The 13,421-nt window shown below is 42.7% G+C and overlaps 1 protein-coding gene across 3 annotated transcripts in view; it reads left to right on the top strand.

Moving 5' to 3' along the window:
- Positions 1-13,010, top strand: part of LOC147884918 (Metallo-hydrolase/oxidoreductase superfamily protein) — a 122,764-nt gene extending 109,754 nt beyond the window's left edge. For 2 of the 3 annotated variants that reach the window (XM_087397539.1, XM_087397540.1), the window contains 5 exons: positions 7,709-7,785; positions 7,948-8,011; positions 12,297-12,347; positions 12,474-12,522; positions 12,693-13,010. In XM_087397539.1, the coding sequence (XP_087253665.1) occupies positions 7,709-7,785; positions 7,948-8,011; positions 12,297-12,347; positions 12,474-12,522; positions 12,693-12,808 (357 nt within the window). In that variant the 3' untranslated portion in view covers positions 12,809-13,010. The remainder of the gene's footprint in view (positions 1-7,708; positions 7,786-7,947; positions 8,012-12,296; positions 12,348-12,473; positions 12,523-12,692) is intronic. The other variant, XM_087397538.1, reaches the window with a different exon arrangement.
- The last annotated feature ends 411 nt before the right edge of the window (positions 13,011-13,421 follow it).

Raw genomic sequence — 13,421 nt, forward strand, 5'->3', positions numbered from 1 at the left:
ACTTGGTTCAGCTTGTGATATGTGAGCGGGATAGAGGGGGCCTTAGTGCTACACTGAAAGGGAGGTAATCTGTCCTTGTGAGGCCCCCAACTCTCAAACCATCTACATGTATGTGCATACCAACACCTCTGAACTCCCTCAGCTGCCAAAGCTAGGGATGAGGTTAGGGCCAGCCACAATAATTATCGTCGGCTTGTGCTACAAGAGCCATAATCTTTAATGCGGTAAAGGTACGTGATAACCTGGAATGCTGCATCAAGCTGTAGTGCAAACTCAGCTAGTACTATTTGATGCGACAGTGAGGGCTTATTGCAAAACATCCATGACAATAAGAGAACCTGAAGCCTCTCCACTGGAGCCCAATGTATCTAATAGGTTTGACCCCCATCAAGGCTGGCATACATACCCGTTGGGGGGACTAGAGAGTCAAAGAGAAGAGACTTGGTCCGGGCTGGAAATGTGAGTGAAAGAATTGCTGGTCAAGTCTAGCAAGGGCGGCGTATCCCCTGTGTTAGAATGGGAGAGAGCAAAGTGAGAGCAAGAGCAGGAGAGAGAGAGAGAGAGCTGAAACGATAGTTGCAATTAGATGAGAGTGATACAACTGAATAGAGTGATAGGTTTTGTCTAAGTGACAAAACCTTATCCTTCACTAACCGTAGTTAGTGAACTATAGGGGGAAAAACCTCTAAGTGAGGGAAAAGTGCCCCTAACCTACTTATTACATTACATTGGTCACTACTAAAATTATAACAATAATTCTAACACCCCCCTGCAGTGCCAATGTCATGTACAAGGAAATGATCAATCACCAAAAGGAGATAAGTTCAGGGCACTGCGAAATGCCTCAAACTTTTCACGTGGAAGTGCTTTGGTGAAAATGTCTGCGACATTGTCATGTGTTGACACATAGATCATGCTAATCTCTCCTGCATGCAACTTCTCTCTGACGTAGTGATAGTGAACCTCAATGTGCTTCGTGCGAGCATGAAACACAGGATTCTTTGCCACTGCAATAGCACTCTGACTATCAGTGAGAATTGGAGAAGGACCCTCCAATGAAAGATGAAGATCAGCAAATAAACGATGTAGCCAAACACATTCAACTGTCGCTGTGAAAGCTGCCCTGTACTCAGCTTCACATGAAGAGGTAGCCATTGTAGATTGTTTCTTGCTCAACTAAGAAATACAAGCTTTGCCCAAAAAGAAACAATTGCCACTTGTGGACTGCCTAGTGTCATAGTCTCCAGCCCAATCTGAGTCATTGTAGGCATGCATCTGCAAGTCACCGCCCCTGGGAAACATCAAGCCAAAAGACTTGGTACCTTGCAAATAACGGAAGATGCGTTTTACAGCCTGCCAATGCATAGTCTTTGGGCTGTGCATATATCTGCTCACCTGAGAAACTGCAAACTGAATATTAGGTCGTGTATTGTAGAGATAAATGAGGCATCCAACAGCTTGACTGTAGAGTGTGACATCAAAGGATTCACCTGCTTCATGCATTGTAAGCTTCAGCCCCAGCTCCATGGGAGTAGCTATGGGTTTACAATCCTGCATGTTGAATATGTCTAAAAGTTTTTGCACATACTTGGATTGAGACATACCGATGCCACTTTTCTCTTGAGTGAACTGGATCCCCAAATAAAAGTGTAGCAGCCCCAAATCTGACATGTCAAAAGTGGTTTGCAATTCAGCTTTAGAATCTGCAATATTATCTTCATTTGACCCTATGAGCAGTAAGTCATCTACATAAAGAATGATGACTAAAATATCCCCCCCATCCTTCTTGATGTAGAGGGTGCTCTCAGTTGGACTGTTGTGCAGCCCCTTGCTGGTCAGAAAGGCATGAATTTTTGCATACCATGCACGTGGGCCTGTTTCAGCCCATACAAAGCTTTATTCAGCTTGCATACCTGAAGTGCATTTTCTGAAATTTCAAAGCGTGGAGGTTGTTTGACATAAACCTCTTCCAACAAGTTTCCATTAAGGAAGGCTGTTTTTATGTCCAACTGATGAACATTCCATTGAAAATCTGCAGCCATTGCGATAACTGACCGGATGGTTGTCATTCTGGATGTAGGAGCAAAAGTCTCCTCATAGTCTACGCCCTTTTTCTGAGCATATCCTTTTGCGACCAGCCTTGCCTTGTACCTGTCAATGGTGCCATCTGGCTTTCTTTTAACTTTGAAAACCCACCGTGTACCTATGGCATGTTTACATGGTGGCAAATCGACAACTTCCCATGTCTGATTTTTCTGAACGGACTACAACTCATTGTGCATGGCATTCATCCAATGCACATTATCATGTGCCTCTTCAAATGTCTCAGGTTCCTCCTCATCAAGAAGAGTACCTGCATAAGCTGATTCAACTGAAAGAGCACCTCTCCCATGCCTTACTGCACTCCGAGTTCTGCCAGGTAATGGAGCATCAATTTTACTCTCCCTGAGAGTTTGTAACAGCCAATTTGGGACTGTTTTTGCTGCATGTATATCTGCAATTTCTTGCTGAACAACCTCTTCCACGGCTTGTGGAGGTGGTATGACATCCTGTGGCTGAATTGGAGCATGTGGAGGTATCTGAAAATTCTGATTTTCATCAGATATATCAGCAGGGGAACCCAAGGCAATGGGTAGTAACCCCTCAAAGACATCACCGGAAGAAGAAGGCAAATCAGATTCAGCTTGAGTGTGAGCTGAATTTTCTGAAAATATTACATCTCTATTGACAATAATCTTGCGTGTGACAGGATTGTAGAGACGGTAGCCCTTGCTCTTTGCACTGTATCCAACAAAAATGCATTTGATTGCCTTATTAGACAACTTATGCCGAAACTCAACGGGCACATGAGCATATGCAAGGCATCCAAAGACACGGAAATGATCCACAGAAGGCTTTCTCCCTTGCCAAACTTCATAGGGAGTCTTGGTCTTCAAAGCTTTTGTGGGTGCCCGATTCAAAACATAGTTGGCACACATGAGACCTTCAAGCCAAAATTTGTGAGGCAATTTTTTGCTTTTTAGCGTACATCTATCCATCTCCATTAGAGTACGATTTTTTCTCTCAGCTTTGCCATTTTGCTAAGGAGTTAGCCTCACTATAAGCTGATGTACAATGCCCTTGTCTTTCAAAAAAGCATCAAAATCTGCAGACAAGTACTCCCCTCCTCTATCTGTGCGTAATGTCTGTATCTTGAGTCTGGATTCATTCTCAACCATGGCTGCAAAGTGTTTGAAAACCATAAACACTTTTGATTTGCGTTTCAACCCATAAACCCAAGTGTAGTTGGAGTAGTCATTTATAAAAGTGACAAAGTAAAGATGACCACCCAATGATGGAGTCCTCATGGGACCACAGACATCACTATGGATAAGCTGTAATTTTCGAACAGCTTTAACTGATCCATCCTTGAGATCTGTGCATTTTACCAAGAATGCACCCTTCACAGGCATGTGGAGGAGGTGTTTCAAGAGGAGGCAATGCATCAACCATGGCATGTTTTTGAAGCGTCATCAAGCTGCCATAATGCATGTGTCCATATCTGGCATGCCATAACTCCGCATTCTGCATAGCAGCAGTAGGAGTGGAAACTGCAAGAGCATGTGCTGGTCTTTTCTCATACATGTCAAGCTGAAAAAGACCACATAACAAAGTGCCAGACAATCTAAAGGCATAGTCATGCTCTTGGTCGTGGACTGCACACTTGTCATCTTAAAAAATGACCTGAAATCCAGCTCTGTTAAGAGTGGACACTGAAAGTAGATTTTTTGTGATACCAGGCACATACAAGACATCAGAAATTCTGAATGTTGAGCCATCAATGGCTGTAAGTTCAACTTCTCCTGTACCACGAACTGAATAGGAGTTGTTGTTGGCACATGTGACCTTTTTACCAATGGGTGGTGGATGCAGAGATGTGAAGAGACACTTCCTAGAAGTGATATGCTTTGAGGCACCGCTGTCAAAATACCATGTATTTTGTGTCTCATTGACACTGAAAGCATCATTACAAGTGGCTGTACTATCCCGAGCAACCAACTGAGAGTCTGAAATGCAAGACAAGAAGGCATAGTCGTGCTCCACAAAGTTGGCTGTAGCTTGCTCATTGTCAGATGCATGAGGAGCTGAATCTGAGACAGCCATACCGGAGCTGTTTTTCTTTTCTTTTGCAAGCCTTTTCTTGCATTCTCCAATGTAGTGACCTAGCTTTTTGCAGTAATGACATATTCCCTTCTTATTGGGCCATGTCTGAGAAAGAAAATACAGCAAATGCAAGAATGACGTAGGAGCTGTACGGCTGGCGACGATGAACCGTACGGATTGTACGGACGGCGCTTTCGACAAGGGACGTACGGAACTGTATGGTAAACCGTACAGTCTGTCAACAGGCTATACGGCTGAAGACCTGCTGTATGGCGACGATGGCGTACTGTGACGATGGGACAGTACGAAATGGTAGCGCAGGTACGGACGGGCTGTACGGAATCAGTCCGTACAGATTGTATGGACGGTCTGTATGGACGACGAGTTGTAGGAGCAGGGAGCTTGCGGGCTGGAGTTGGAGGATGAGAGCTGGAGGCGAATGTGCAGCAGGAGCAAAAGCAGGAAGAACCTGCTCTGATACCAAATGTGAGAATGGGAGAGAGCAAAGTGAGAGCAAGAGCAGGAGAGAGAGAGAGAGAGAGAGAGAGAGAGAGAGAGAGAGAGAGAGAGAGCTGAAACGGTAGTTGCAATTAGATGAGAGTGATACAATTGAATAGAGTGATAGGTTTTGTCTAAGTGACAAAACCTTATCCTTCACTAACCGTAGTTAGTGAACTAACTGTGGTTAGGGGGAAAACCTCTAAGTGAGGGAAAAGTGCCCCTAACCTACTTATTACATTACATTGGTCACTGCTAAAATTATAACAATAATTCTAACACCCTGCTCAATTGGACTTGCAACGCTGGTCACATTTGAAAAATTGAGCCAGAGAAAAGAATCCCCAAGTAAGTATAAGATGCAACAATCCCAATTAGTGATCCGTCTAGTGTGAAGTTCTCTCTGTGCATGGATGCCCGTGATGCCCGTGATGTATTGAAGATCATGACCTTAGTTTTACCAAGGTTGACCTTCAAGTCATGTGTCTCGCAATGCATCCAAGTGTCACTGGAGGCTTTTTGTTGAGGATTTTTGTTGAGGATGAGAATAAGACCATATCATCTGCCTATATGAGGATCTAGATCAAGCATCTGGTTAGAGAGTAGCAATGATGAAAGTATCGAGCTTGTCTATATAGAGGCCAAACAAGGTTGGATAGCCTTTTTTGACCCCAATAGTGCTCATAATATCCTCTATCCGAACAGTGCCGACTTTGCCATAAAGTGCCATGTCTGCCTAGAGAGAAAGAAAGAAAGTCTATTAAAATCTTCAGAAGACCAAAAAGGGTCTATGAGACTAAAAGAAGGTGATACAATGAACTGATGGTCGGAACCACTAAATGGGCATCAGCACCTAGGATGAATACAAAAGAAAATCCACAATGTTTCCCATAACGGCGTTGGTACATAAAGAGAAAACTCTTAGAGTGGAAGCGAACGAGAGTGTCACCCCTCAGAGGGGGGCATGGATGTGTGAGGCTGATGTGGTGACAAAAACCCTATGATAGGGCACTGGCGGCTGTCTATATGTACAGCCCGTTGTAGTCTCCTGGCTGTAGCCCTGCGGCGGGCGAACAAGTGCCACAATCACTCCTGTGGGTCGTACATTTGGTTTAGTGAGCATGGAAGTCGTACATCTAGTTTAGTGAGCATGGAAGGAAGGTTCCCTAGCGTGATGTGTGCCTCAGTGCACTGACAAGTTAAGTGTGTCTTTGACTTTGGTTCGGGTCGCTGCCTTCGTGAGTCCTGCTGGTTAATACGGTCTAGCTGGAAAAACTCCGTGATCATGCTCTAAGTGGAGTGTGGTTGTGTGTCAGGATCGCCCCTACGTGCCTTGAGCAAGTGCTCCCTTTGTCGTATGGCCTCATGAATGAAGGATACCTGGTGTGGATAGCACCGGAAGTTAGGTAGGGAGCCGAAGCCATCTCTGAAAAGGTAGTGGTACTGACCTCTGATGTCGTAGTATATACCGGGCATCTGAAAGCGAAATGCTTCTCTGACTCGATCTCTCGGGAATCACATAGGGTGCAGATGCGGCCCTCTTTGGGTATGCCCTCCTCTCGACCATTCTCTATACAACGACGCTGTGATGAGACCCAGAACTACCCGATCAAAATTCTCATGGAGTGGGGGAGGTGGATCCACGTGTATCTTGGTAGGTCGATGAAGCCCTCCTCTGAAATCCGTACACAATGGTCTCTGTAGAAGCTGAGCTTCACAGGGAGCTCAAGAGGTGCCAACCAAGTCTTGAATGTGTGTAATTGCAAGAGATCCTCTTGGATGACCTGGTTCACCTTGTGAGCGGGATAGAGGGGTCTTGAATGCTGTAATGGGAGAGAGAGAGAGAGAGAGAGAGAGAGAGAGAGATTAATGTCCACGGGAGGCCTCATGGGCCTATGAGACAAAGTACAACAGATGGAAAGAAAGTCATACAAGCCACAGAGGGCTGAAGCAAAGGGCATACTAGGGCCCTTGCTGAGTGCTATGGTAAGCTAAGCTATATAGCTCAAAATCTCAAAACAAAAATTGGATGTGAAAAAACTAAGAAACCTAAACTCAAGCCGAAACTCGGCATCGTGATGGCTCTTCTGTGGGCTGCAAAGATATCCTGGATCTGTGTCTGCTGGGCTGTCTCCTGCTGTGGCAGAGGCCGTGGTCTCCTTAGCCTCTATATTGGAAGAGCTATATCAAGAATGATGCCTCGTCTCGCGGTCTCCTCGAAAGAGGGCGGAGATAGGTCAGACCTCGATCGTGCATGCTCTGGTCGCTATCCGTGTCATGCGCAGGCTCTACATCCCTCACTCGACAGTTTCATGTTGTCTCTCTCCGCTGATCCATGCTGCCCGCATGTCTGCTAACTCCTCCACCCCTCCCATGCACTACCACCCCAAGAAGATGGTGGATGCAAAGAGGCCCTCACTATCTAAGTCCCCATTACAAAATTTGCATTTGAGTGTGCATGTGATGGAACTTAGGATTTGGGTCACTAGACACGAAGGCAGCAATGGGAATACATAGTCGAATATGGTGGATTCTCTTTATGTCATCGATGGACATGTGGTTCTTGACATGGACCATTAGAAGCTCCTCATCCACCCTCTTTTATGGCTGCGGCCTTTGGTAAATACAAGTCTTCAAAAGCTTAGAGAAGATAAGGTTGTAAGTGGTAAGCTTATTTTGTTATTCAAGTGTTTGGAGAATCATTGTTGAACATTCTAGAATGATTCTTAGAGTGCAGGGTTTTAATAAGGTTATGGTTTTGGCAGATAGGAAGTATTTTGAATTATAGACATGTTTAGTTTTTGAATGCATGCAATGCAACAACCTAATCTTCATCTTTTGTGGTGGCAGTTCATTTCTTTTGTCTGTATTTATGTGTGTATAACATCAATGGAAGGGATGACAACTCTCCATTTGCTACCAGATTGAATCATGTGGAGGGTTGAAAACGTGGCATATGCATTATATTTGTTTGCCTCTTCAGCTTGCTGGAGCTTGTAATGTATGAGGTCAGCAACATAATTAGTGTTGGAAAAGTGTGATTGATCATGGCCTGTGGTGTTGTTAGGTTACACCCTTACCAGTTTGGCATGGACCGGGTTACAGGTCTCTTGGTTTTCGAGTTGGCAACATTTGCTATATCAGGTTTGCTCCTAAATGTAAAACTTTGTGCTATCTTCCATTGTTTGAATACTGCAATAGTAATGCATCTGCGCAAGGGTTGCGTCTTGCTATTGCTATAGAATCATATATATATTTTATCGTAGAAAGAAATGAAGCAGTCTGCATTGTACTATTTTGTTGCAGTGATGTGAGTGAGGTGCCGGCAGAGACATACCCACTTCTAGAAAATTGTGAATTGCTAATTTTGGTAAGTCTTGTGTTTGCATTGGTGTTTCATTTGTTTTCTTGCATGTGTGTTGGTTTATCTTTGCTTCCTTGCGTTGGCACCAGTGTTTCTTTTGTTTTTGATATTTAACCTAGCTTAATTCTCTCTCTCTCTCTTTCTCTCTCTTTCTCTCTCTCTTGCTGGCTTGCATTTCTTTGTCTTATTTGTTGCTTTGCTATCTTCCTTTTAGCTGTCAAATTTTTTGTGGTATGGGTTGGGATTTTAGCTTAGTAAGCATTGAGTCTACCCAAGAGATTTGAGAATATTTCAAAACCTAGATGGCAGCTTATGCTTGGGTACTGATGAGAATAAAGGCATAGCTTTTCTTACAAAGTTTTTGTATTTTCTAATATTCCTCATTTAACTCTTAATTTTGTTTAAAGGTGCTTACAAATTCCCTTCTTCCCTTTGTTCTTTCGCTTGTTTTGGAAAAAATGTAATTTGTAACATTGGATATTCTATTCATATGAAGGCATATGAGTCGTGTGCTATATTAACATTTCATGTCTAAACTGTGGGCTGACAGACCCACATTATTTGTAACTTCTATTCGGTAAATTCACAAGTGCAGCAAACTGGGGTCTGATTTAAAAAAAGAAGCATTGTACACATGGCACCTGTTAAAGCACCTTTGTCTTGAAAAACTTTCATGTTCTTTTGTAACTCTGATTTGCAAACTAGTGGATTGATTATCTTTGAGACACTAGCTCCATCCGTTTTTTTCCATGCTAGAAAAATGAGATATTACTTGTAGATAATGATTTCAGAAGTGGGATATGGCAAAAGAAGATAAGATCGTCTAAAACAACCTATAGGGATATTGTAAAGACAATTTCCAATCAATAGAAAAAGACATTGACATCAACAAAGTACACTAAGAGACTAACACCAAACCCCAACGACAAGGAGTTTCAACTTGGTTGTCGCAAAATTGCTAGGATAATGCTCTCATATGTTGGTAATTAATTAATCATGGCAGTGTGTCAGCCAGGTTACTTTGGCAGAGTTGTGCATCTAATGTTCAGGGACCTTAGCTATACAGTGAGGCGTCTGATTTAGAATCAGATTTTAGTTAAGTAGGGTAGGGGTGCTTAGATGCTCATTTGGGAGAGACCAAAATGAAATCGTCTTCACAAGTAGTTGTAGCTTGAATGAAAAGAATGTAGACTATTTCTTGAATAGTCTTCTCCTTTAGTGCTAGCCTTTTTCATGGCTGAGTCTGCCCTTCACCTCCTGCGTGCCAACAGAAACTCAATACGAGGACCTTTGTATAAATGGAGGCTCAAGTATGTGTGGGTGTGTGGATTTGTATGTGTGAGAGCATATGTTTATACTATGGTCTACACCCGTGTTGTTGGGCATCGATGACGTCAGTGGGGGTGTTGTAGTAGCTATTCCCTGCTATGTGTGATGGATTTTATGGTTTTCACCCTTATGAGTGACTATCATGAGATTGAAAGTGCACATTGTGTTGTGTTTTTAGAGGATGAATTTGGGTATGTTCCTGGATTCATCTAGATATATATTTATTACAAAATCCTTAGTGTAATACATTTCAGCAGCTGTTTACTTCTCCATTTCCCTTCATGTGGCATTAGAACATCCATCTCAGAGCAAGCTGGCAAACAACTATTATGCTCATTTGCATATGCGGAGGATGAGATTATGCGAGCACTTGTGAAGAATTAGTGAGAGCAGTTGCTTTGCAAGGCCTCACGCGTAACGAAGTGATTTACAACAGCCTATACACAAAATTGAAGCAGTTTGTGCTAGTTTCTGCTAGTTTTGACAGATGGCACACAACATGAGGTGTCAAATGACAATGTTTTGCAGTTTTTTGAAAGTTCCAGACGGTAAGAGGTTAAAAACTACATCAATTCCCTTTCGGCTATTTTTGCAACGTACATCAATGGTCTGGGTTTCACCATTGATATGATAATATTGTGTCATTTTCAATCTCTGTATGCAATAATACATGCAGCAATGCATGTCTCATGCAGGAAAAGAGCTCAATAGCATTGAAAACTATCTAAATAAACTATGAAGACTATTGAGAAAATACAGGCAAAACCCTCACTAATGCCAAGCAATTGAGGGCAGGGGAAAAATGATGGACAAGCAAAGCCCGGATTGTAAGTGGTGTGAAATTAAGTATTACGAGTCACATTACAACTCAAGCTTGGAAAATAGTGGACGGCAACTTTGATGTGGGCAATACAAGCAATTGTTTCAACTCAAATCAGCTCTGCTCAGTCAGGACGAGAGAGGCAGATTCTGTCCTCTCTCATCTCACCAGCATTCATGAGATTCTGGAGCAGCTTGATAGAATTGAGGATAGAAACATCATGTCTATCATTTTGAACTACTTGATCCCTTCCTAGAAAAAATTCTTGGAGTTTTGACATCATAGCCAATGTTGCCATTGCCTGCTATGGAGGAATGTTTTTGGCAAGCTGTATTAGGAAAAGATAAAATCATGTAGAAATGAGGATATGAATGTTATTGTAGCTTGTGGCCATCGAAAAGACAAAGAAAAACTTCAAAAAATTGCAACATTTTGAACGCTAGCAAAAGTGGAATTGGCATTGATGATGGATCTAATAGTGGGTCGATGCAGTGAGTGGGGCTCAGACAGGCACAAGCAAATTGCTATTGAGTGGTCCTCGGTCAGATGCTGGGAGGTTGGTCTCAGAACTCTGGAAAGCCATTGGGGGCATTGCTCTGGGATATTGCCAGTTGGAGTTGGAGCGGGCCCTTTTTGAGCCCCTCATTGACGTGTAGGAGAATCGATCACCGGCCGCTTACCACTCACTTCGGCCTTTGCGAACTCTCTGGCTGCCACAGGAAGCCTTTGAAAACCTGCATTATAAGGGACATGCTTTCCTTAAGTGTCCTTTGATTGGACATGAAACCAGCTTATCACTGAACTGTAACTTGGAGGTGGAGCTGATGTGTCTGCAATTAGGTCAGTAGCTCGCTTCAGTTGACCAACTCAAGAAGTTTCGCTCGCATGTAAGTTTAGGGATGGAGGAGGTCTCCCTTGCTGCATCAAGGTTTGCTCATATGCTGAATTTGGGGAGCGGGCTTTCTTGCTGCATCAACGTTTTTACTTATTTGAATTTGTGGTTACACTGGTTGCGTTGACCTGTCTCTTAGTGTGCATCCCTTGCTTGCCGTAGGAGGCTTAAATTGGGGTCCAGAGCGGGCATGCATGTTCTTGGAGCAGAAGTACACCTTCTTGGAGTAGAAGTGCGTCTAGCTAGAGCAGATATGCGTTTTGTCTATTGTCCTGGTGCTGTTTTCTGCTGCTAGTTGTGATAGCTGCTCGTGTGTCCTTGTGTTGCTATTGCTACTTGTAGGAAACTCTTGGCTGCAGATGTCCCTCTGGTAGAGGTATGCGTTTGGTCACTTGTGGTGGTTGGTTCTGGTTGCTGCTTGTCTGTCCTTGTGTTGCTACTTGTAGGCAGCTCTGGCCACAGATGTCCCTCTGGTAGAAGCGATGAGCATTGTAATCCTTGCTCTCCAAGCATTTGTGCGGAAAGGATTACTGAAATGGGCAGGGTGGAAAGAAGTGAGTGGTTAAGGTAGACAAGCAGGTGACAAGAGTGTGTGCTCTGGAACCAATGCAAGGAAGGACTGATCTAGAAATGGAAGAAGAGAGTGGAGTAGTAGAAGGAAAAGAGAGAGAGAGGTTGATGTTGAAAAGGGAGAGCAGGCCTCTGGATTAGATTAGGAGGGGAGTTCATTGTCACATCATATGATGAGTACAATGTGTGGGAGTAACGCTTATGTAGTCCTTCTCACATCCTCAAAATGACCCCTAGTGCTAACCCACCAACGTGGCTTGTTTTCCTCCATTACGAGAAGTGATACAACCACCTTAAATAGGCGACAAAACATGGCTAAGACAGAAAATTACTCAGGCAGAACTGATACTTGAGGTAGAGTGCGCATGTTTTGTGCGTGCTCATCAAATACAGTGAACAAAATATTCTGACCCTAGATTAGTAGGGCTATTCTTAGCTTTCTGAAAATGACATTGGCATCACTCGCAAGTGGCCTGAGAATATGAATTGTATCAACCCGACCTCATGCTAGTGACTTCTCTCACGAAGTATGACTCCCTTCATGTGTTGAGAGGTTATGAATTTACGATGTTGTCTCACAACCTTGTGGAGATCTGAATCCAAAAGTTCTGTTGTTTTTTTGTGATTTTCTCATGATGCTAATGTTAAGCTATTGGGCCTGTAATATGAACTTGTCACAGGATGCTTTGAGACCAGACCGATCAAGTGCTACCCACTTTGGTCTTCCTCGGGTAAGGACAACATAATGTAACCAAAAGATTTTTCCTTTTTTTGCGGAAGGTATGTCAGTTGAAACTGTGCAATGAAAATCAATAAGCCTGTAGTGGAATTTGAGCGTTTTTAGTAACCTTGTGTAGGCTCTCACAGAAGTGCGCAAAATTCGTCCAAAGCGGACATTATTTATTGGTAAGGCATGAGTTGTTGGGAATTTCCTTCCACCTATTCTATGCCTGTGCTGGGTATAAACAAGTCTTATAATTGTACGAGGAAATACCAGTCTTAATAAATACAGATGATTGTGACACGTTCTAGTTTGCGCACATTGATACAGATACGTTTTGTTTTACTTTTCACAGGAATGATGCATACCATGGATCATGACAGCATTAACAGTGAGCTTGCAAAACTTTCAACAGAAGGTTTAGATGTTCAATTAAGTTACGATGGTTTGCAAATACCCATCGATCTTTAGATTAAGAATTGGGATATTTTGTGTAAAGCGTGTAATGATAATTGTTTAAAACACGTGGAGGCAGATGGTGTCTAATTCTTGATACCTCTTTATCATTTCAAATTATTGTAAACCCTTTATGTGTTGCCATTGAGCAGGGACGTATCATGTATAGAAAACCAGGATCTAGATTTTATGAAATTAAATGTATGCTCTTTAGGAGATTTTATAAAAGTTTTTCTCTGAAAAGGGTATTTGTGATATCCTCACTCTTCTAGATGTGCGATTGGTTTTATTTATTCGTGCTATTATTAATCTTTCAAGAGACACGTTTAAGGCTCTTGAGCTTTCAATGCTTGTTTTATGAAATTCAATTGTGTCTGCTGGTATGTTCATGTTTAAAGATTGTTTTAATGCTTGTCTAATTGTTTTTCTACTGGTATGTTGTGTAATGAGTAGATTTATTACTTTCAGCTTCAGACTTGCTTAATGCTGCTTGAGCAGGCACCTCAAACGAATAGCAAGATTTGAAGGATATCTTGAAGCATAAGAATGAAATTTAGAGCTAGGGAAGGTTAGGCGAGAATGATGCTTATTGTGTTGCATGGTCATGGTCTATCATACGACAACTATA

This window comes from Dipteris shenzhenensis, chromosome 26 (assembly GCF_047967505.1).
Source record: "Dipteris shenzhenensis isolate YYH24624 ecotype China chromosome 26, Dip_SZ_1.0, whole genome shotgun sequence".
Lineage (NCBI taxonomy): Eukaryota > Viridiplantae > Streptophyta > Polypodiopsida > Gleicheniales > Dipteridaceae > Dipteris > Dipteris shenzhenensis.